Here is a 25001-nt window from a genome sequence, read left to right as displayed (position 1 = left end):
CTCCTTTATTTTCTTGATTATTTTTGTCCCAAAATTCAGATTTTGTTGTTGTACTAATGCCTTTGCTTGAGGACCCAACACCTTTCACTTTGTTAGGAGTTAGTGCCTTTGTATAACTCCTCACTTTAGTGCCACGTAGTTGCTTCTCAATTTTTAAAGCCAAAGAACTAAGCTCATCATATGTCCAAAATTGTTACAATTCCACTACATTGGCTATATCAATATTAAGACCACGCAAGAACCTGCTCATGCGTTGCTCTTCACCTTCTTCAATATCACAAGCTAAGCTAAGATTATCAAACTTCTTAGTGTATTGCTCGATGGACAACCCACCTTGTTGTAATGTATCAAGCTGTCTAAAAAGGTCTTGTTTATAAGTTTTTGGTACGAACCGCATTCTCAACTTTTTCTTTAATTTTGCCCAAGATTGAAGCTTCTCCTTCCCTTCTTTATCCCGAGCCCGTTTCATGCTCTCATACCATAAGGATGCATATCGAGACAACTTTAAGGTAGCATACTTAAACCTTCTTTGATCATCAAGGTCCTTAAAATCAAATATTCTCTCAATACGACGTTCCCACTCATAATATACTTCAGGGTCTGCACTACCATCAAATTCGGGTAAATCTGTGAGTTTAATCTCATCCTCTCGTCGCCTATTATTTTCTTGCTCCCCATGAATATGATTAAAGTTTTGACGCACCCGACCACCATTATCGTCGCTGCCGCTACGCCTCAATTCTCCCACACTAATATTAACTTGTTCCATACGTGTGTCCAACCCATCAAAACGCTCTAAAATCTTACCCACTGATGCAGTAAGTTTGTTTACATTGTCTGAGAGATAATCAATTTCGTTTCCGAAATTACGAGGTTGTTCTTCATCTCCAGGCATGTCTCTCGTTGGTTTCCCTCTTGCTCAATCAAGAGAGTCGATTACGTTAGACTACGCCGCAAGAATTCTCACCGAAAACCTTTGAACCTGGCTCTTGATACCACTTGATGCGTTTATACCCAAACGCTGAGGGTTTTCTTTTGGTCAACGTTAAACTCAAATGGAGCTAACACAAACCTATGCTAGATTTTGATCAATCGGATCAAAACCAAGCTTGCTCAATCAAACGGATTGAACAAACAAACTTAATTCGTAAGTCTGCAATAATAAACTCAAGAAAACTATTATTTCAACTATGAATAAAAATTACAAACTAATGACCTTTTATAGACTAGAGTAACCGACATAAGATTCCTACTCCTAATAGGACAACTAGACTAAACACTAATTATAAACCCAATATAACTAGGACTCTATAGCTAGTAGGCAACAAGCTGCCAATGTATTACTAAGAAACCAAATAGGAATTAACTTTCTATATTTCTTAAATAATTAATTAAAAGTAAGCTAAAACTACTACTCTAATTTAGTCTACCTTCTCTCCAATGTCGTCCCATTGGAGTACAACCAAATTAAGATCTGTTCCTGCTCTAGCCCCAAAATGACCCTCTGAGTAGGCCACGATCCAATCCAACGATAATAGAAGCCTACTTGGATGACATGTAAGAGATATAGCCTTATCGACCGCTTGACTAACTTGACCCTCTAAAACTCCCGCATCACACACAATGCGTGGCCCCCATATTAGATTATGCGGACCTAGTGCAGCAATTTCCGGGTTCCTTGGTACGCCAGACGCCAGTTAGCCCCTATAAGCAATTTGACATGATTGAGTAGTCGGTTTGATTACAACCGCAAATAAGTGATCGTCTTGACAAAAGATCATCTTACTTAGCTTAAAGCGCCTAAACATTGGCTAACTGCAAAGGCACCGACATAATGGTTCATAAACAAAAAAAAAAGGCACCGACATAATGGTTCATAAGCAAAGTTCAAGCGAGCTTTAAAGGTCGATAAGCGTTGGTCTTCGATGATTTTCTTCGAAATATTATCGCAACAACTAAGGATGACTTAAAGAGAAGTTATCTTCGACATCACTTCGCTAAGATTGTGGAGATTGTTACCAAAGATTTGAGAAGATAGCACGAGATGGGCGGTCTTCGACAGCATTCGCTAAGATTATGGAGGTTGTCACCAAGATTTGAGAAGATAGCACGAGATGAGCGGTCTTCGACAACATTCTCTAAGATTGTGGAGGTTGTAACCAAGATTTGAGAAGATAGCACGAGATGGGCGGTCTTCGACGGCATTCGCTGAGATTGTGGAGGTTGTCACCAAGATTTGAGAAGATAGCACGAGATGGGCGGTTTTCTACGGCATTCGCTAAGATTGTGGAGGTTGTCACCGAGATTTGAGAAGAGCGGTTCGTGATGAGGCGATCTTCGATGACTTTTCCGTGATTGGGAAGGTTTTCACGATGATTCAAAAAGAAGCTCTATTGTTCAGAGACACGTGAACATATCAATAAAGCTCCATTGTTTAGAGACGAGTGAACATCAAAACAGCAAGATGGCGTTCCCTAGCTTGTGGAAGGTTGTCACAACGACAAATGCAGCAACAAATCGGTTACCTCTAGAGACGTGTGCTCGACGGTGCAAGATACGTGTTTCTTACCTTTTTTATCTGTTTAAACTAACGCTAGTTTGTAGGTATCGGCGTTACAAAAATGATTTAGGATCGCAGAACGTTCTGAATCATTCTCTGTCCCTATCGATACTTTGACTTTTGTTTTCGAAACTTAAGTTTCTCCAAACTCAGTTAAAGTGGGGGCTTCTATAGAAAACCATTTGTGTCTCCTCAAAACCCAACAAGGTGATGAGTACCTTTCACCTCGAATCATAATCGAATGAAGTGAAAGTGTGGAAAGTCTAGTGATGCGGTTAGTTTTTAATTTCTTTTCTCTCTCTGTTTTTGAAAACCTATTTTATGAAGATAGTCAATCTAGTTTATTTTGGTCCATGGCAAGGGTCCAATAATGGTGTAGTTAGGTCAGGTTCGCAAAAAGCTTTCTAACGATATATTATAATCCCAATTCCGATGAATACTGAGGAAGTTATGGCCAAGTTACTAAACTGGGTCCGATTTGATTTTTATATGCGGCCAAATGATCTAGAGGAGGGCTTATTATGATTTATCATTCCTAATGCAATTAGGATTGATTATGGTCTTCTAGAATCTTCTAGAATCTTCTATTGAATCCTAATGTGATTAGCATTGATAATTGAGTTTTAAGAGTTTTATTTAGAATGAAAGAAGTATATTTAAGGAAATTACAGTTTTACCCTTCGTACGCTTAAATTTTATCAAAATATGAAAACGCGTGGAAAAACTAATTGCAGCGCCGCACTACAGTCTATGGCGTCGCGGCGACACGTCTGTCGCCTGGCGACAAGGGCGTGTTTGGCGACAGCATCGTGTTTTATTCTTTTCGAAACTCTAATTCTTTTTTATCATAATTCGGCTGATTTTCTTTATAAATAGCCCCCTTAAACCTCCGTTTTCAATCACCAACTCTCATCAAGAAATTCATGATACTCTCTCTCTCTTTTTTAAACTAGCCTTTTCACAATACAAAATTCCGCATTCACAAGATCTACACACACCTAGCCAAGTTCGAAGTTGCCTTCGCCCTATACGTGAAAGGTTTGATATTTATGAGGGTTTTGTCCCAAATCTAATCTAAACTTTCTTAATACTTTCTTTCAATTATTTAATTTAATTGATTTTATTTATTTTCCTTGAAGTTACTAACGTGTGTATTTTGTTATCAGAAAGAGGTACGAGGCATCCAAGTATGGGCTTTAATTGCTTTATTGATATTATGATATAGAAATCATGTTTATGTTGCTATTTTGATTCCTAGTATCATGTTAGGATGTTTTTCTTAATTTGATGTTTAGGGTGACAACGATAAGTTCCTAGTATCATATTTAGGGTAAAGAATATGATGTCAATTATGATTTCTATGCTGCCTTTGATTGTCTTTCCTAATATTCATGTTAGTATCATGTTAGGGTTAAAGCTTTGATCTTTATTGCTTAGTGACATGCTAGGGTTTGTTATTAATCTTGTTAGTATCATGCCTAGGATCTTGCTATTAATATTTTGCTTTAACATCATTATGATTATGATTTTGTTTATGATTACATTATCATGATCATTGTTATGATTATTATTATGTTGCTTGATTATAGTTATTGTTATTGCTTGATTATGCATGTTCAAAGGGAATTGGTACTTGTAATCACGCTTAATAAGATAATTAATAATCTTGTTTAGGGTTAATTTGATTATAATTCAAGTGATCGCCAATAATAGATTTACTTGTGCATTAATGTTCAGCCAACATAGATAAACAGGTTTAGGGTTAATCCTAATGATTGCATGTTAGTCAGAAAGCGCACATGAATACGAGAAGAATAAAGTAGAGGCCTATTATTAGGGCAGCTTCTTTCTCTTTGAGATTGTATTTTTACCTTCATCCCTGAACTTCCAGTCTTGGTTCCAGACCTATTGGAGTTAACGATCTCTTGGATCGTTAAGGGGTGTAACCTTCACCCTGTGAACGGTTTACAAGTTCCTAAAACTTGTTGGCGACTCTTTTGCTATAGCTTCCTTCCCTTTGGACGCCACCATGCTTAAGTGTATGATCATAGTAGGGTTCAAGTTTGGGGTAATGCTTGAAATATTCCCTACAATAACATTCAAGGCAAAGGCAAAATCAAGAAAACTCAAGTTTTGATATTTCAAACTAAACACAAACATCGGGCTTAGTGCAAAAGAATACAATCTTTTCTAGACATTAAAGGTAGACAAGAAAAAGAATAGCTAAGGTTGGTACACACATAAAGCATGCAAAGGGTAGAGAACTTAGTGGGACTTACATTCCTCCTTAACTCCAAACAAACTTCCGCGCCCTCACTAGTTTTGCATCCACTTTTAAGATGATATCTCGAGATTTGTCGAAGGAACCAGAAGAAATAAACAATGAAAAACATTTAGGCTACCCGACATCTTGGCATCGATAGCTCGCTCAATAGGCTTGGCTTGATTACCCTCCACCGGTAGTAACTAAACCTCACTAAGGTCAAAAGGTCTTAAAAAGGGTTAAACGTTTAGGCTAAGGTAAAGGGTATGGAAATAAATTTGGAAATTGGTGGTGAACTTAGAAGTGAAGCAAGGTTGATCATTCCTCAATTCAAACTCCATAAACTACCAACTTTCAAATAAAAAATTCTAGCAATATATCACAAATCAATTCCTCCCCTAAGCTTATTCTTTTTTAACCAAACAATAAATATTTTTGTATTTTCTCAACATTTTTCACTTTTTTCGTTCATTTCTTTTTATTCTTTGCTCTCGCCTCTTATAACTTTGAGCGGCTTTTCCTTTCTCTACTTCTCATTTTCTCTAACTATTCAATATGCCAAAGATAATCACAACTACCAAAATTTGAGCATTTCACTCGTTTTTCATTCTTTTTCTCGCTTTCATTAACCAAATATACATATCAACACTAGTAGAAAAAGTGCTATTTATAACTGGCGAAATTGACTTTTTGTAACTGGCATTGTTGGTTGCGAATGCCACCGTTACAACTAGTGAAAATTATTCGTAACCGACTCATGTTAGTTACAAATAATGTATTATTCGTAACTGGCATAACCCAACGCCAGTTACAAAAAGTCTATTTTCCAACTAAAACAGTACACTATTTGTAACTGGCATTAAGTTACGTCGGTTACAATAAGGGTATTATTAATAACTGGCCAATCATAACGCCGGTTACGAATATATTTTTTATTTTTAAAAAAAAAATACTATTAGTAACTAGCATTAGATTACGCCAGTTACTAATAAATATTTTTTTTTTTAATATTTGATTCGAATACAAAAATGGTAGTATATCCTACCAAATGACCCATCGTCAAATGGGTTATAACCTGTTACAATTCAACCCAAAAAACACGTACTGCGAATACTTCCATACTTCTATACAATACAAACACTCTAAATAGTTCCACATAACTCGAATTATTCATCCATAACCATACAATACAAAAATAATAATTATACTTTAATTTCCAAAAAAACAATTAAACTTGAATTAAAAAAACATTGATTTATAATTTAGAAATGTAATAACAATAACCAATAGGCTAAATAAAATTAAAATAGATATATAAAAATGTGTTATATCATTTTATTAAGCTAAATGCGATAAATCATAACATCGATTAATAAGATAACTAGTCTTTCAACAAAAAATTAAGCCTAAAAAACTTAGCCCATTGTTCTCGAATCTCATCCAATTCTACATCGTTGTAGGCTGCAAGTCTTGCCAAATACTCCTGAAAAAAAAACGTGTATATATATTATACTTTATAAAAATAAAACATCAACCAAAACTCGTAATACATCTCATCACTAACCTCTTTCAAATTACCCTTGCAATCGCTATGGAAAGATACTATCTCATACATATATCTCATCACATAATAAGCACATTCGGTACCACCACATTTTTGAGCACACTAATTCAAATTAACATAGTACAATTAGTTAATATATTAAATAATACTTTCATTACTAATAGAACGAAAAAGCAAAAATTATACGCTTACCTCCATTCATATGTGTAGTAATTGTGGCTTACTCGTTTTGAAAGCACTTCCTTTAAGGTGTGACCTGTATACATTGTAAGGTCTAAAAAAAATCATAAAAATCATTAGATTAAACCAAAGAAAAATAAATTTTAATCACAGCATATGAATACGTAGTACTAGGAATGTTGTGTACTAACATCTTCATTACTTTGGACAACTCTGAGTTTCGAGCGTTCGGAGGTGATTGAATAACAGAATCAAACTCATACACAAGACTCATATGCAAATCAATCACATAGAGTACCCAATGATTCCTACATTTTAATAAACTTGTTTGTATTATTCACATAATTAATATAATAAAATTATGAAAAAGTAAAGATTTCAAGGATCAGTAGTACATACGCTTCCATATATGGAGCCAGAATGAATTTGCATTGTGCATCCTTTTTCCTTAATTCAGTAAGAAAAGCATTTTTCAAATACATTTGGACTTCAAGGAAATCTTTCTTGATTTCAGCTGCAGAAATTTTTTGGGGGCACAAAAACTTGATTTTAGTCTTCTGAAATAATGAGATATGCTCTTCAATTAAGTACCTGCATTTTACAAAAAAAAATAAATAATTAGTATAATAAATGGATCTAATAAAATATATTTCATAGTAAAACAAATTCAAATAACTTAAATGAATGTTAGTATTTACAATATGTAGACGTGGATTAATGAAATATTAGCCCATGCTCCTCGTAGTAATTCAGAGACGTCATCACTAGTGTAGGGAATAATTTCAAGCTTTAATCCCACTAGCTTGAACCCCACTGTGATCATACACTAAAGTACAGTGGCGTCCAAAAGGGAAGAAGATAGAGCAAAAGAGTCGCCAACAAATTTTAGGAACTTGTAAACCGTTCACGAGGTGAAGGTTACACCCCTTAACGATCCAAGAGATCGTCAACTCCATAAGGTCTTGAACCAAATAAGGGTTCGGGGATGAAGGTACAAATCCAACCTAAAAGAGATTGAACTTGCCCTAATAATAGGCCTCTACTTTATTCTGATCGTATTCATGTGCGCTTTCTAATTAACATGCAATCAATAGGATTAACCCTAAACCCGTTTAATCTATGTTGGTTGAATTTAATGCACAAATAAACTATTATTGGCGATCATTTGAATTATAATCACAATTAACCCTAAACAAGATTATTAAATATCTTATTAAGCGTGATTACAAGTACAAATTCCCTTCAAACATGCAATAAAGGTGATCAAGCAATAAAGAATAAATAATGTATCAAGCAACATAATAAATAATCAATAATAAATAAAATAATCATCATCAAAATAATAATAATAATCATAAATTATAACAATTATAATCATAATCATGTTCATGTTAATATTAAAGCATAATAATAGCAAGATCCTAAGCATGATACTAACAAGATTAATAACAAACCCTAGCATATCACTAAGCAATAAAAATCAAATCTTTAACCCTAACATGATACTAACATGAATAAATATTAGAAAGAACATAGGAAGCATCACATGAATCATATTTAATATTAAAGTTACCCTAGACATGATACTAGGAATATCATAACAACAATATAAACATGATTTCTACATCATAAATCAATTAAAACCATTAAAGCACTTACTTTGATGCCTCGTACCTCTTTCTAATAACAAAATACACACGTTAGTAACTTCAAGGAAAATAATAAACAAAACAATTAAATTAAATAATTGAAATAGAGATTTGGGACCAAACCCTCAGAAATTAAACCTTTCACGTCTAAGGCGAAGACAACTTCGAATATGGCTAGGTGTTTCTAGATCTTGTGAATGCGGAATTTTGTATTTAAGAAAAGGCTAGTTTAGAAAAGAGAGAGAGAGAATAATCAAGAAAATCTTGATGAGAGTTGGTGAATGATTAAGAGAGAATTAGAGAATTAATGATTGCGAATGAAAATTGATTGTAGGTGCATGAAAACAGAGTTTTTAATACGATATTTATAGAGAAAATCAGTCAAAAAGATAAAATATCAAAACAGAGCACTTGACGCACGCAAAACGAGATTGGCGCACATAAAACAGAGCTGGCGCCAGCACCGGGCTATTGGCGCCAAGCGCCAATGGCTAGCACCTGGCGCCAGGCCTGGTTCCAGGCGCTGATTTAAGAAATTCACGCGTTTTGTTTTTATCATATATTTTGATCCGGAAGTCCAAATAAGGCATATAATATGTCGTTGGAAAGCTCTTAAAGTCTACTTTCCAACCCAATTAGAATCAGATTAAAATATTTTGTAGATAAAAAGATATGACCAAAATAGTGGAAGGGTGTCAGTTTTGGATAAAGTTTCATGTCTCATTCATATCTTTTTCGTTATAACTCGGATTTAATATTATAATATATCATTGGAAAGATAATTTCAAGATCTATCCAACCATATAAAATTTGGATAAATATTATGAGGCACGAAAATAAAATCTGAATATATTCCACTTCGTACAAAACAAGGATTCTTAAAAGGAGTAGTTTTATTCAATTTCAAACTCTTTAAAACATAATTATCAATCCTAACTCCATTAGGATTTAAAATAACCTTCTAGAGTATTCTAAAAGAATATAATCAATCCTAATAGCTTTAGAAATGATAATTAATAATAGGCCCTCCTCTAAATCATTGGGCCGCATAAAAAAACCAAATCGGGCCCAATTTAGTATTTTGGCCATAACTTCCTCGATATTCATCGGAATTGGGCTTATAATATATCGTTGGAAAGGTCTTTTCAAACCTCATCCAACTACACAACTATTGGACCCATATCATGGACCAACCAAACTGGATTGGCTGTTTTCTTAAAATAAGTTTTCAAAAACAGAGAGAAAAGAAATTAAAACTTATCCGCAACACTAGACTTTCCACACTTTCGCTTCATTCGATTATGATTCGACGTGAAAGGCACTCATCACTGGGTTTGGTTTTGGGGAGACACAAATGGGTGTCTACAACTAGTAACATAAATTTGTGTGTCTTCCTTTTGATAAAACAATGGAGCCTTCAATAGAATTGTCGTAGTATCATAATCTCCACTTCCTGAAATCATGTAATAATACAACATAGAACACTGTTCACCAAGACTCTCAACAATATTTTCCGGAATAGTTATGCCTTTGCCTTTAATAGTTGAATGGTCTGAGTTGATAGGTCCGCAACTATCAACTTTCTCTTTGGTTTGCACCAATTCATTATCCGTCTTTTTTGCCAAAGTCATAACCTTCAAGAAAAGATAAATATTAATATAATTTAGTTACAAATATCTTAGATCATTACATAGCATATCAATGAATTACCTCATCAGTAAAGAAGACTAAATCTGCCGGCCACCCCAAAAAATAACCTTTCGCCTCACCCAACTTGGTGATACCGTCATCAGTCTCTTCTGGGAGATTTAGGTGAGAATAATCACTGTAAACATGGTCAACACTAACTCTATAGATGTCACGGTTCATTTTCTTGTTATGAATCACTCCACTAGGACAAGGTTCTGTCGTTCCATCGGCCACAATCACTGAGTTTCCACTGAACTCATCAACTAAAGCAAGACGACATTTAGTTGGGACCTACATAATTGATCATGTCGTAAGAAACATGAAAGCATAATCTACAGTTAACAACTAATATTCAAGTACTATATGTCTACATGTTTGATAAATATGTGTGTCAAGGGACATAATCAAGCCTCAATGAATCCTAATAAATGCATAAAGCTTAGTGCACAATGCTATTTTGTTCCCACTTCAAGACACTTGAAACAAAATTGGACTTGCCATTAGGCATTCCAAACATGATATCCACATGCTCACAGGATGGTACTAATATCAACCACCTTACCACCATACTTAATTACTTAAATATATACTCCCCAGCCTTGTATTCTGTTTACTTAATTGAATATGGTATTTGCCAGGTGCTTAGGAAAGGAAAACCATATAATTGGAAGCTTGTTACTTTTTTACATGGTATTTTTTGTGTAATAAATCACAAAATTCAAGTATCTGACTATTTTTAGTCTTGAATTTCAGTTTTGATTCAGTTCTGATTTTCAGTTCTAAATAAATATAACAACTACCATCCAAAATACAATTACAGTAGAATTTCAGCTCTGAATTATCAGCTCTGATTTCAGTTCTGATTTTCAGTTCTGAATTTCAGCTCTGATTTAAGTTCTGAACTTCGGAACTGAAATTCAGCTCTGATTTCAGAAATGAAATTCAGCTTCATTCTGATTTCAGAACTGAAATTCAGCTTCTGATTTTGGAACTGAAATTCAGCTCCTGATTTCAGAACTGAAATTCAGCTTCTGATTTTCAGTTTTGCATTTCATTTCTGATTTCAATTCTGAATTTTAGCTCTCATTCCTTCCCCCTTTATTAACCTATTTGAGCTTTACTTAATCAAATATGATAGTATATAATATAGTCTCTGCCTATTTGATAATGATTCAGAATATCGACTCAAGCTTCTTGGGCCTAACTAAAACTAATCTAAATTAATTTTTCAAGAAAAACTAATGTATTAGATAGAACAAACAATGCTGAAATTATTGCCCAAGTATAAATCATATAATTGAATATGGTATTTGCCAGGTGCTTAGGAAAGGAAAACCATATAATTGGAAGCTTGTTACTTTTTTTACATGGTATTTTTTGTGTAATAAATCACAAAATTCAAGTATCTGACTATTTTCCTTTCATGCTAGGTAAGTTTGGGAGGTTGATACTGAGAATGGAGAGAATTTGTGATGGATCAGCATTTGGGTCAGCCCATTAAGGTTTACCAAAGAAGGGCTAAGATGGGTCAAGTCTCGGATCAAGCTAACAAAGTGGGGCAGGGGCATGAAGTCAAAAGCAACGGTCACCTAGAGGAAGCAGAAACAGAATTGGAAGATCAAGAAAGGTAGTAGCTTTTGGCATAGGAGCCATTTTGGGAAAGAGACAAGCTTGAAAAGGAAGAGACACCACTTTAGTAACCATGGCAAAAGGTGTGAGATTCCCTAAGCTTTGGAGGTCAACCATTATTAGTTTTACGTTATGTTGATGCTTGAGTATAAATTGTAATGTAGGTTGCATGAGCCGTTTTATCCAAAAATTTGCATAAGAAACCTTTTGAGAGCTGTAGCCTAAAGCTGCTTAGAGATTAATAGCCTCAAGCTATTGTTTGAAAGGATTTAAGGGCTCAAACTAATTGCAATCAACCCACAACAATGAAGAACATGCAAGCACAACAACTAAGAACAACCATGAAGAAATTAAAGCAAATAAAAGGGAGACAAAGTTACCGTGGGAAAACCCGAGAACCGGGAGAAAAAACCCACCTTGCACTATGGAGTAGTATTGATGATGAATGAATCAAGATTACAAGCATGAATTGTATGGAATTCCAATGCTCCTCACAAAACCTCTCCTAAACCCTCTCTTAGTGTTTAAAGTTTGTGAATGCTTAGGGAAGAAGCAAAACAAAGAATATATATAGTCTAGGCAAAACACGGCAATCCAAGGGCTAGCAATTAATCAAGTAATACGGACTGAAATCGCACCGCAAAACAGGGTCGCAAAGAGGTTCGGCCGAACCAACCCAGAGTTCGGTCGAACTCAAGGTGGTTCGGCTGAACAGGAAGTGGTTCGACCACTCCTCCACTTTTGCTAAAAACGCAAAAGTTTCTGTCTCAAGGTTCGACCGAACCTCATAGTATGTTCGGTCGAACTTCCTTCAACGAGCTTCCTCTTTGATTCTTCCTTATGCCTCCATATATTGATGCATCTCCACACTAATCCTAACAATCTCCCACTTGGAGATAGGATCAATAATGCATACACCATAGACATCCATATATACACTCCTTCCTCAAGAGCACTCAACACATTCATCAAAACAATTTTTCACCATAGCGCAACACTCCATCAAGTTAATGATGGAGTCCAATTGAGGTCCTACACAACCTCAATTTGTCACTAGAAACCACCTTAGTGAGCATATCCGCCGGATTCTTTGAACCGGCAATCTTCCTCAAACACATCGTGCCATCCTTCACCAAACTCCTAGTGTAGTGATAGCGTCTCTTGATGTGTTTAGTGCGATAATGAAACATAGGATTCTTAGCCAATTGAACCGCACTTTGGCTATCACTATACAACGCACAAACATCTTGTTTCATGCCCATTTCTTCAAGAAAACCCTTCAACCATTCCATCTCTTTTCCCGCTTCCGACATAGCCACATACTCGGCTTCCGTCGTAGACATAGAGACACACTTTTGGAGCTTGCTCATCCAACTAATGGCCGTACCACCAATAGTGTACACATACCCCGAAGTGCTTTTGCTTGAATCATAACATCCACCAAAATCGGCATCAACAAAACCTTCCAAAACAACTCCATTTCTTCCAAAGCAAAGAGCCATACTTGAAGTACCCAACAAATACCTCAATAGCCACTTCACGGCTTCCCAATGTCTCTCACCCGGATTTGACATGAACCTACTCACAACTCCCACTGCGTGAGCAATATCGGGCCTCGTGCAAATCATAGCATACATCATGCTACCAACGGCCGAAGCATAAGGAACAATGGCCATTTTGTCCTTCTCTTCCCTTGTCTTTGGGCAATCCTCCTTTGTCAACTTGAGCTCACTTAAAAGAGGTGAGCTTCGAGGCTTAGCATCCATCATATTAAATCTTTTTAGCACCTTCTTGACATACTCCTCTTGAGATAACTTCAACACACCCGTTGAGCTATCTCTAGAAATTCTCATGCCAAGTATTTGCTTGGCCTCACCCAAGTCTTTCATCTCAAATCTTCTAGACAACTTCTTTTTCAAGCCATTGACAATTTGCATACTAGTTCCCGCAATCAACATATCATCAACATACAAAAGTAAATAGATATAGCCATTGTCATACCTTTGAAAGTAGCAACAATGATCACCTTCCGCTCTCATGAAACCATTGCCTAGCATGAAATTGTCAAACTTCTTGTACCATTGTCTCGGAGCTTGTTTCAACCCATATAGACTCCGTTTGAGTTTGCACACCAAGTTCTCTTGACCCGGAAATTGAAACCCTTCCGGTTGCTTCATGTAGATTTCTTCCTCCAAATCACCATGTAAAAACGCGGTTTTTACATCCATTTGCTCAAGAAATAAGTTTTCCGAAACCACTATAGCCAACAAGATTTTTATAGTGGTCAACTTCACAACCGGAGCAAATATTTCATGATAATCAATGCCCTCCTTTTGTGAAAAACCTTTCACCACAAGTCTTGCCTTGTACCGAATTGTACCATCCGGTTCTTCTTTCTTTCGAAATATCCACTTGCACAAAAGTGCCCTCTTGCCCTTAGGCAATTCAACCAACACCCAAGTGTTGTTTTTCTCCAATGAAGACATCTCATCTTCCATTGCTTGCTCCCACTTCAACGAGTCACCCATGCCCATTGCCTCTTGATAACATTCCGGTTCACCGGAATCCGTCAACAACAAATAATGCAAGGATGAAGAATATCGGTTTGGTGGCTTGATTGGTCTTGATGATCTTCTTACCGTAGGTGGTGTAGAAATCTCTCCTTGAACCACAACGGGCTCACCCATAACTACTCGTTCATCCGTCTCGAAATGATCATCATCATCCGAATCACTAGAATCCGAATCCACCGGGACATGAGCACCATGTTGAGGAGATGCTTGTTGAATTGGCACCTCAACTTCTACTTGTTCAACCTCCTTGCCACTTTTAACTTCACCATCTAGCTCAACATATTTCCACTCATCTCCTATTGATTCTCTTTCCACGGATTTTCCACCAAAGTTGTCCTTATACAAGGAACTCTCATCAAAAGTGATGTCACAATGCCTAACAATCTTTCGATTCTTAGGATCCCACAATCTATAACCGTATTTCTCACATCCATACCCGATGAAGTAACATTTGATGGCCTTTGGGTCTAGTTTATCTCTTTTCTCGGATTGCAAATAGGCCACACAACCAAAGGTCTTCAAGTGAGTGTAGGACACCTCCTTACCACTCCACTTCTCCTCCGGTATCTTGAAATCCAAGGGCACCGAAGGTCCACGGTTTATCAAGTAAGTCGCGGTACTAACGGCATCCGCCCAAAAACACTTTGGGAGGCCCGCAAACAACCTCATACACCTTGCCCTCTCAAGTAAAGTCCTATTCATCCGCTCCGCTACCCCGTTTTGGCGAGGTTTACCGGGAATGGTCCTCTCCAAAACAATGTCATGCTCCTTACAAATGTTTTTGTAAGCTTCTAACTCATACTCTCCTCCATTGTCGGACTTGATTGCTTTAATCTTCTTGCCCGAAACATTTTCAACCTCCGCCTTCCAAGTCTTGAACTTCTCATTCACTTCCGACTTGTGCTTCATGAAATATACCCATACTTTCCGGGTTGAATCATCAATGAAAGTGACAAAATAGTGAGAACCACCAAGGGACTTGATGGGGTATGGGCCCCAAACATCCGTGTGCACAAGTTCTAGCTTCTCCTTCTTCAAGGACCATTTGGTTTTTGTGAAAGACACCTTCTTTTGCTTCCCAAAAACACATGTCTCACAAAATTGCATGTCGATTGATTTCAACCCCGACAACTTACCCTTTGAAGCTAGCAATTTCATCCCTTTCTCACTCATGTGACCAAGCCGAGTATGCCAAAGCTTAGTCTCATCATTTGCGGTTGTAGCAATCATGCTTTTACACCCTAAGGTCGTGTACAAAGTGCCGGTCTTCGTGCCCCGAGCCACCACCATAGCTCCCTTTGACACCTTCCAAGTACCTTCACCAAACATGGTTCTAAAACCGCTTGAGTCTAGTTGACCCACCGAAATCAAATTTTTCCTTAGCTTAGGTATGTACCTAACATCTTCAAGCTTCCATGAGCTCCCACTTGAAGTCTTGATCATAACATCTCCCTTCCCCACAATATCCAACGGTTCATCATCCGCAAGGTACACCTTTCCAAACTTACCACTCTTGAAGTTTTGGAAAATCTCCTTACATGGAGAAGAATGAAATGAAGCTCCCGAATCAAGGATCCAAGACTCAATGGGACTATCAACACTCAAGATCAATGCATCACCAAGTTCATCACTTGATGCCAAGCTAACCGATGAACTAGCATCATCGTGGTTCTTGTGGTTTGAACCACCCTTCTTCTTGGGATTAGGACAATCCCTCTTAGTATGTCCCTTCACACCACAACCCCAACACACAATGTTCACCTTCCCTTTCGACTTACTCCTCCCTCTAGACTTTGATCTTCCCTTTTGAGCACCTCTTTGTTGTCTTCCACGTCCCCTACCTTCACTAGAATATGCACCACCCGATGACTCACCCGAGTTCTTCCTTCTCAAGCTCTCACTCAAGATTAAGTCCCTCACATCATCACATTTCAACTTCGTATTCCCGGAGGAGTTGCTAATGGCGGCTACAACGGTATCCCAACTTCTAGGCAACGATGACAACAAAATCAAGGCCTTCACTTCATCATCAAATTTGATCTCAACCGAAGCTAGTTGAGAGATTATCGAATTGAATTCATTTATGTGTTCCGGGGCGGAACCACTATCATTCATCTCAATCTCAAACAAACAACGCATCAAGAACACCTTGTTCATAGCCGATGGTTTCTCATACATATTTGTCAATGCTTTGATTACACCGACCGTCGTTGTCACATCTTTGACATTGTAAGCAACACTCTTTGCCAATGTCAACCTAATCACTCCAAGAGCTTGTCTATCCAATATTTTCCACTCTTCTTCCTTCATCCCCGATGGTTTACTAGAAAGAGGCAAAAATAAGTTCTTTTGATACAAATAGTCCTCCATTTGCATCTTCCAAAACCCAAAGTCTTTCCCATCAAACTTCTCAATTTTTAACTTGCCTTCCTCCATTGCAAATCAAACACACAAAGTTCACAATAGGTTTTCAACAACAAAGAATGCAACTTGACACCCAAGATTCAATCTTTGAATACCTAAAGACTCAAACTTTGTAACTCAATCACAAATTCAAGTTCAACACAACCCAAAATCACTAAAACACCAAAGATTCAACCTTGGCTCTGATACCAATTGAAAGGATTAAGGGCTCAAACTAATTGCAATCAACCCACAACAATGAAGAACATGCAAGCACAACAACTAAGAACAACCATGAAGAAATTAAAGCAAATAAAAGGGAGACAAAGTTACCGTGGGAAAACCCGAGAACCGGGAGAAAAAACCCACCTTGCACTATGGAGTAGTATTGATGATGAATGAATCAAGATTACAAGCATGAATTGTATGGAATTCCAATGCTCCTCACAAAACCTCTCCTAAACCCTCTCTTAGTGTTTAAAGTTTGTGAATGCTTAGGGAAGAAGCAAAACAAAGAATATATATAGTCTAGGCAAAACACGGCAATCCAAGGGCTAGCAATTAATCAAGTAATACGGACTGAAATCGCACCGCAAAACAGGGTCGCAAAGAGGTTCGGCCGAACCAACCCAGAGTTCGGTCGAACTCAAGGTGGTTCGGCCGAACAGGAAGTGGTTCGACCACTCCTCCACTTTTGCTAAAAACGCAAAAGTTTCTGTCTCAAGGTTCGACCGAACCTCATAGTATGTTCGGTCGAACTTCCTTCAACGAGCTTCCTCTTTGATTCTTCCTTATGCCTCCATATATTGATGCATCTCCACACTAATCCTAACATTGTTACCTTGTAATTCTTCTCTTTTGATTAATTAATTAAAGTACTCAAGCTTACCTCTAAATTACGGTTAAATTAATTACAATTAGAGTGCTAGAAAACGAGTCCTTGACAAAATTATTGCCTAAGTATAAATCTCTTAACCTACACAGGGTTCACTGATCATGGTATATTTTGAAGTAGCTTATCACAGTTATTCTGGCTCAAGTACTGTTGTTAGATAAAGGTACAAGTCCAAGTGTCAAACACTAAAACTAATATTTTAGTCAAACATCTATGTGTCAGGTACGCGAAGGCACAAATCAGCGATACAGGACAGAGCAGCTATATGACAGCAACAACAAGACAAATCAGCTCTGAATTACGTTCTGATTTTCAGTATTGAATTCAATTCTGAATTCAGGTCTGATTTTTAGCTCTGAATTCAGTTCTGATTTTCAGTTCTGAATTCAGGTCTGATTTTCAGTTCTGAATTCAGTTCTGATTTTCAGTTCTAAATTCAGGTCTGATTTTCAGCTCTGAATTCAGATCTGATTTTCAGTTCTGAATTCAGTTCTGAAAGTTGGCTCTGAATTCAACCCTCATCATGCTCTATCTCAATTCACAATCCTATGTTCAGACTTGACTGCAATATACTCAGGAACAACTCTTAAACCTGGAGGTGATGACATGTACATTACGAACCAGATCGAACACAGATAAATGTTTGCAGACCTTTAGCAATGTATCGCACTAACTACACCCTAGTAGAAAAGAGGCAGAAGACAATGGAGCCCAACTTCCCAAATGCCTTATGTTTCACCAGAATACAAATTTCATACCATTTCACTATCCCAAGTGATTGATTCAATACAAGATTTACACACACACACAGTCACACACACAGAATCACACACACACACACAGAGAGCAGTCACACAAACTATAATAGATTCTTAATTTATTTTTTTTCAAGTATTAAGGTTTGTCAAGGTCCTTATGATCCCATTCTGCTGAAAGCTTGGGAAAATTGGGATACAAAGCATGGATAAGAGAATACAGCAACACCAGCTCCAAAAAATCACCCAAAGAACACTTTTAGCTCTGAATTTCAGCACTGAAATCAGTTCTGAGTTTCAGCACTGAAATCAGTTCTGAGTTTCAGCACTGAAATCAGTTCTGAGTTTCAGCTCTGAAATCAGTTCTGAGTTTCAGCTCTGAAATCAGTTCTGAGTTTCAGCTCTGAAATCAGTTCTGAGTTTCAGCACTGAAATCAGTTCTGAGTTTCAGCACTGAAATCAGTTCTGAGTTTCAGCACTGAAATCAGTTCTGAATTTCATCTCTGAAATCAGTTCTGAATTTCAGCTCTGAAATCAGTTCTGATATTAAAGTGTGATAGCCTGAACAGTGGCGGCGAAAGCAATATATCCTACTTTGCTGATAAATGTCAACACTTCTACCTCTCAAAATCAGTTCTGATAAATGTCTGAGTTATGTCTCACTAAACTCTACCATATGCCATTATCTTATTGGATATTTTATGTCTCACTATACTATACAAAGTAGTGTTTCAGATTTTGATTGCAATCTTGGCCTTTATATTCTGTCAAGAAGGAACAACAAAGCAAAAGGATGAAATTCAGCCACTTGATACACACATTAGCATGACTATTAGACCAAGATAAGTAACAAGAAACTACAATTACAACACACCAACAACCACAACAGCATATGCATCTTAAACTGGTCTATGCATCTTGAACTGATCGGCTTAAAGGGACTTTAAATCTAATTCATATTAGGCTGGCCTCTTTCTCTATCACTTATAACCGACATAGACAAGGGGTGAAGTTGCTGTTACTTGTTGTAGTAGAATAGTTGATACTAGGCTACTGGCAGCAGCCAATTTTAAAGCTTGGCAGCAACTAAATACCATGCTAGTATAAAAATGTGCTTTCAAAAGACAATTTTTAATAGACCATTATTAAACGATTTAGACTATGATACTAGGCTTTTTGTTTGATATGAATGAACTAAAACTCAACCCCTCTAGAACTTCTACATGTAAACTTGATACCTCAATTTTGTTATACCATTGTGATTTTAACCATTGTAAAATCATACTTACCCCTACTACTCTTCAGCTCATTGATAAAACTGAGGATTCTCACATAACTCAACGGCTCAACCATTGTAGGATTCATACAAACAATTAAATCAAACAAACCAACCAAAAAGCCTAAGATCATAATCTAAACGAAGCATAATGCATAATTTTCATGGAATCCATATAAACTTCTTAAGAGTTCTATAACTAAAATCGCTTATAACTTATTTAAGTGTACTACCACATGCATATATGACTTCAAATAAGAATCAAATTTCCCATCCTAATCCTTTCTTTCTTGCCAATAATAGCGTTCAACACAACAACAACCACAGCAGCGTTCAACATAGATGCAATAACAATAATAAAAACAGCAGCATTCTCAATGTAACGGTAATCTCAATTAACTTGCACACACTGAGAAAAACAGAAGCCTGACATACACGGCTAGTGTACACCAATTAGAACCTTTATCTATTAAACAGCAGCCTCACATAATCGGCTAGTGTACCCCAATTAGACATGCATGTACCCCAATTACACAAAGCAGTTCACAAACAATAAGCGTTTCTTAATTTTTTTGTTCGAAATTATTCATCAAAACCTAATTTCCTTGGTTTTTTTATAATCTAATTTCATTAAAAATTAATCAAGTAATTAAAAACAACAATAATCAATTCGAATTTACATGTAAAAACACTAATTCGAAAGTAAAATAACCCTAATTCAAAAGGAACACATACCTCAAAACTTTGATAAAAATCCCCTAAAAATGATCCCAAATTCGAACAAACCAAAGCACCAATTAATGGAGTGCGATGCAGCGCAAGAGAAGGAAGAGAGGTGAAGGAGAAGGAGGAGCAGTGAAGGAGGAAGGAGGAGCAGCGCAGTACCGTGAAGGGGGAGCGAAAGAAGTTAGTTTTTTTATTTTTGCGAATTTGTTCAGTAATAGCTACCTTAATTTTATTTTATTTTTTCTTTAATCAAAATTTAAATGAAAATTACTTTTCAAAAAAAAAAAGTTAATGAAAAATAAATAAAATTAAGAGAAAGTATAAAACTAGAAAACTAGAAACTTTCCTTCAAAAATAATAAATAAATAAATAAATAAAAATAAAAAATAAAAAATAGAAACTTAATATTTGTTGGTTTAAAAAAAAAACAAAAAGTCTTGTTAGACTTATTATTTATAACCAGCGTTTGTAAGCTAGTTACAAAATTTTTACTTTGAGTTATTATTTGTAACTGGCGTTTGTAAGCTAGTTACAAATGTTTTGGTCAACTTTTCTTTGACTTGTTATTTATAACTGGCGTTTCTAAGCTAGTTACAAATATTTTTGGTCAACTTTTTTTGACTTAATATTTGTAACTGACGTTTATAAGCTAGTTACAAACACTTTGGTCAAACTTTCTATGACTAAGTATTTGTAACTGGCGTTTATAAGCTAGTTACAAGTTTTTTAGTCAAATTTTTTTGTGACTGAACATTTGTAACTAACATTTATTTAGTCAGTTACTAATAATACTTCAAATAAAGATACACCACATATTAGTAACTGACATTTACTACGTTGGTTACTAATGTCATGGAATTTGTAACTGGCATTATCTTAGTCAGTTACTACTGATGCTTCTGTAACTAGCATAATATACGCCAGTTACTAATAGGGCGTTACAAATAGCACTTTTTCTACTAGTGCAAGTCCCAAGAATGCTTCACAAAATCTAATAAAGGTGAAAAATAAAGGTTCATTGGTTTGTAATGTGGTTATGCCAAAGAAGGGAAAAGGGCTCAAATTGGGGTACTAATTGAGCAAGTGCAAAAGGAAAAAAAAATAAAAAATAATAAAACAAAACCAAAAATCCTAATTGCCCTCGTCATCCCCTAAGTTGGTCGGTCTCAATCTCGGGTAGAATCAAGCCAAATTCTCGATATGAGCTAGCAATGCCAAGGATCCAAACGCCACACATGCAAGAAATGTAGAAGGCTAGAACATTATAGATACATCCTTAGAAGAATGACGGTAGTGGAAAAGAAAAAAATCAGATTACCTTTAAAGCTTCAACTAGCTAGAGAGCGACAACCATCTTCCCACAAACCAAGTGAGCTAAGGTCTCATAGCCCTTAATTTCTACTACCTTGGCAACGCTATATGTGTGAACCAACCCCGACATCCAAGTGCATGAAAACCTCTAACAACTAGGAAAGAGAGTATTCTAGGTGTTAAAGCCCAAATCATGGCCACTTCATCAATAGGGGTTATATAAGCTATCTCGATCATGGGCTCACCTATAGGTGTGATAAGGAGTGAAGGATCGAAGGATGTTTGATCTTCTGCGATGGCTAGAATCTCGGAAGTTTTATTGTTATCGATCAGGTCTTGAATAGCTTCTTTGAGTTTCCAACACTCCTCAGTGTCTTGACCCTTTCCTTGGTGATATTTGCAGTGTTTATTAGGATCCCACTTAGGTGGCCTGGCTTCTGGAACTGGATCTTTGATAGGTCCTATGGGCATGACTAGTCCCTTGTGGTGTAGCTTTTCGAAAGTTGTTTCATAACTCATACCAAGTGGAGTGAACACTCTTTTCAACCTTTGGATTCGTGGTTTAGAGGTTTTTGTAGCATGTACTTCGTTAATGGGAGAGGAAGAAGAAGGATGGTCGTTCTTCTTTCCTCTCGCACTATTATCTTTCAGAATATCATCTTCAATGTCAATGCCTATATTATACACAGCCTTGAAAGTATTCAAGTTGTGTTGGTATTTTAAGTGCCTTGCATATTTTTCTTGAAGGTTCTTGATGAACCTCCTTACAGACTCTTTTTCCGTAGGAACCTTAACCATATTAAAAGAAGTTTCCTTCCATTTGTTGAAGTAAGAAGTGAACCCTTCGTTTTCTTTTTTGTTTTAACATCTCAAGTTGTCTGTGGTCTGTTTCGTCTTGGATGTTGCACTTATATCTATCTACAAAAGCGTTTGTTATGGAATCCCAAGAAGGGTTTTCTCTTTCTCAAGGGAAAAGAACCATTGTTGACAAACGGTTTCAAGAGATAAAGGAAACAAGGAATGAAAGACTTTCCTATCAATCCCCTTAATGTTCATTATGGTCTCAAAGGCCCTTAAGTGGAAGTAAGGATTATCTGTTGCTTTGAACTTAGGGATGTCATTGGCATTGAACTTCTTCGGAAGAAGCTCCTTGTCCACTGAGACCCTTTGTGATCTAATGCCCTGGAATCTATAGTCATTGGATATTTTGCTCAAACTTTCTTGCATGAGCTCCGTTTGTTGTTGTTTTATAGGGCCATTGATTTGGAGGGCTAAAGCCTTCAACACCTCAGTCACGTCTGCCATTTGCTTCTTAAGCTCATTGTCTTCTTCTTGACTTGCCATTGTCTTCTTAGCTTTTCTTTTTCGACCGACTGGTTTATCAAAAAGTTGAACTTGATTAAAGGTGTTGTCCTTGATTAAACGCCCTTCTCTCCTTGACCAAGACCCCGTTCTTTAGAGCTGCTTTGCTCTGCTCTCCTTTGCTCTACTCTGCTCTGCTCTGCTCTACTGTGCTCTGCTCAAATTAAATCTGCTCTGCTCTACTCTGCTCAAAAGAAATATGCTCTGCTCTATTTTCAAATAATAATTAATAATAACAATATTAATAATTTATATTAAATAATAATAATTAATATTGTATTGATGATAATAATTTATTATTCTGAATAATTATAATAATTATTAATATTAAAAATAATTTTAATAATTATTAATATTAATAATAATTAATATTTATTAATCATAATAATAATTAATGATAATAATTATAAATAATAATATTTAATAATTCAAACTATTAAGAATTAATATTTAATAATATTATTAATTAATAATTTCTAATAATTTTAACAATTCTTTCAGAATAAATAAATAATAATAATAACAATTAATAACAATTTCTTTTATAAATATTTGATATTAGAATCATAATGTGTAGAAACATTTTATGTGGGTATTGATGGTTAGTTCATTGAGTTGAATTATTTTTCACATCTTTCCATACAATTTAGGAATTAAAAAAAAAAAAGAGGTTGTTTTCAAGTAGTACTTTGTATATCATTATTATTTTTAGTGTTAAAAATATATGATTAAGACAAATTTATAAGTAAAATCATTTTTACTCATTAAATCATTTTATTTTAAAATTTTTGTGACATAAATATAAGTAAACCATTGTCTTTTTCTTTCTACTATTAACTTATGTTAAATATGGTACACATATATTTATGTTTGCACTCACCTAAATCAATGGTATATGCACTTAATAATAATAATAATAATAATAATAATAATAATAATAATAATAATAATAATAATACTAATAATAATAATAATAATAATAATAATAATAATAATAATAATAATAATAATAATAATAATAATAATAATAATAATAAAAATAATAATAATAATAATAATAATAATAATAATAATAATAATAATAATAATAATAATAATAATAATAATATGTCTTTTTCTTTCTTGGGATCGTGGTCGCGATGTCTGTGTTGATTGGACAGGATCTTCTCCTTTGACACAGTCAAGGCTATCTGACTTTATTCCTGGACGGGTTGTGGCTGATGCAACTCAGCGGAAGCGGGATAAGTATGAGGCTCGTTGTCAGGCGATTGGATATGGGTTCATTCCCTTCTCCTTTTCTTCGTTTGGTGAATTAGAGAAGGAGGCTGTTGCGTTGCTTAAGCGAATTCAGAGGTTCTCGACGACGCAAGACATTGGAGCACGTGCTGCAGCTCATATTTTTACTAGGGTAGGCTTTACTATAGCTAGAGGAGTGGGGGCCCAGATTGTATCTCGGCTTCCCACTAATTTATTGTAGGTTGTATGACTTTTTGTTTTTGAGATATAATAATAATAATAATAATAATAATAATAATAATAATAATAATAATAATAATAATAATAATAATAATAATAATAATAATAATAATAATAATAATAATGATAAATAATGATAATTATAATAATGATAATAATAATAATAATAATAATGATGATGATGATGATGATGATGATGATGATGATGATGATGATAAAGATAATGATAATAATAATAATAATAATAATAATAATAATAATAATAATAATAATAATAATAATAATAATAATAATAATAATAATAATAATAATAATAATAATAATAATAATAATAATAATAATAATATTAATAATATTGTTGAAATCTGCTCTACTCTGCTGACCCTGCTCTGCTCTGCCTAGAAGCTCAAAAGAACAGGGCCCAAGTACTGTTGAAAGGGAAATTAGGGATATTTACTGTTAATTACTTGACTCAAACTCTATTCAACATGTAGTAGATGGAAGGAGGTTGGAAGAATGAATATTGTGATATGGAGAAGGCATGTAGAAAATGGAAAGATGATGTAGATGGGGATATATAGAAGAGTTTAGGAATAAAGTGGACCCCAACTCAAATGACGGAAAGAGCGACTCATGCATGAACCTAAGACATGGTCATGGTGACATATACAAAGTGTGCGCTAAACTAGT

General features: G+C 35.5%; 1 protein-coding gene and 1 long non-coding RNA gene across 2 annotated transcripts; both read right to left on the bottom strand.

The window, feature by feature from the left end:
- Positions 1–6058: 6058 nt before the first annotated feature.
- LOC145559744 (uncharacterized) lies at positions 6059–8789 on the bottom strand. The gene is made up of 6 exons (XR_014092917.1): positions 8227–8789; positions 6967–7158; positions 6759–6875; positions 6580–6661; positions 6388–6489; positions 6059–6306 (listed from the first exon to the last, which is right to left on the bottom strand). It is a non-coding gene; the product is annotated as an uncharacterized LOC145559744 (long non-coding RNA).
- Positions 8790–9317: 528 nt separating this feature from the next.
- Positions 9318–20364, bottom strand: LOC145559743 (uncharacterized). The gene is made up of 3 exons (XM_081621067.1): positions 20172–20364; positions 9927–10196; positions 9318–9850 (listed from the first exon to the last, which is right to left on the bottom strand). The coding sequence occupies exons 2-3, from the start codon at positions 10083–10085 to the stop codon at positions 9542–9544; spliced, it is 468 nt and encodes a 155-aa protein (XP_081477193.1). The 5' UTR covers positions 10086–10196; positions 20172–20364; the 3' UTR covers positions 9318–9541.
- Between the last annotated feature and the right edge of the window lie 4637 nt (positions 20365–25001).

Source organism: Chenopodium album, chromosome 9 (assembly GCF_948465745.1).
Source record: "Chenopodium album chromosome 9, dcCheAlbu1.1, whole genome shotgun sequence".
Lineage (NCBI taxonomy): Eukaryota > Viridiplantae > Streptophyta > Magnoliopsida > Caryophyllales > Amaranthaceae > Chenopodium > Chenopodium album.
Note: the sequence above shows the minus strand (reverse complement) of the source record. Positions and strands in the feature narration are given on the sequence as shown.

Coding starts and splice junctions, on each gene's coding strand:
- LOC145559743 (XM_081621067.1), bottom strand. CDS start 10,085: ATGAACCGTGACATCTATAGAGTTAGTGTTGACCATGTTTACAGTGAT. Junction 9,851..9,926: donor TAGTCTTCTTTACTGATGAG/GTAATTCATTGA, acceptor CTTTTCTTGAAG/GTTATGACTTTGGCAAAAAA.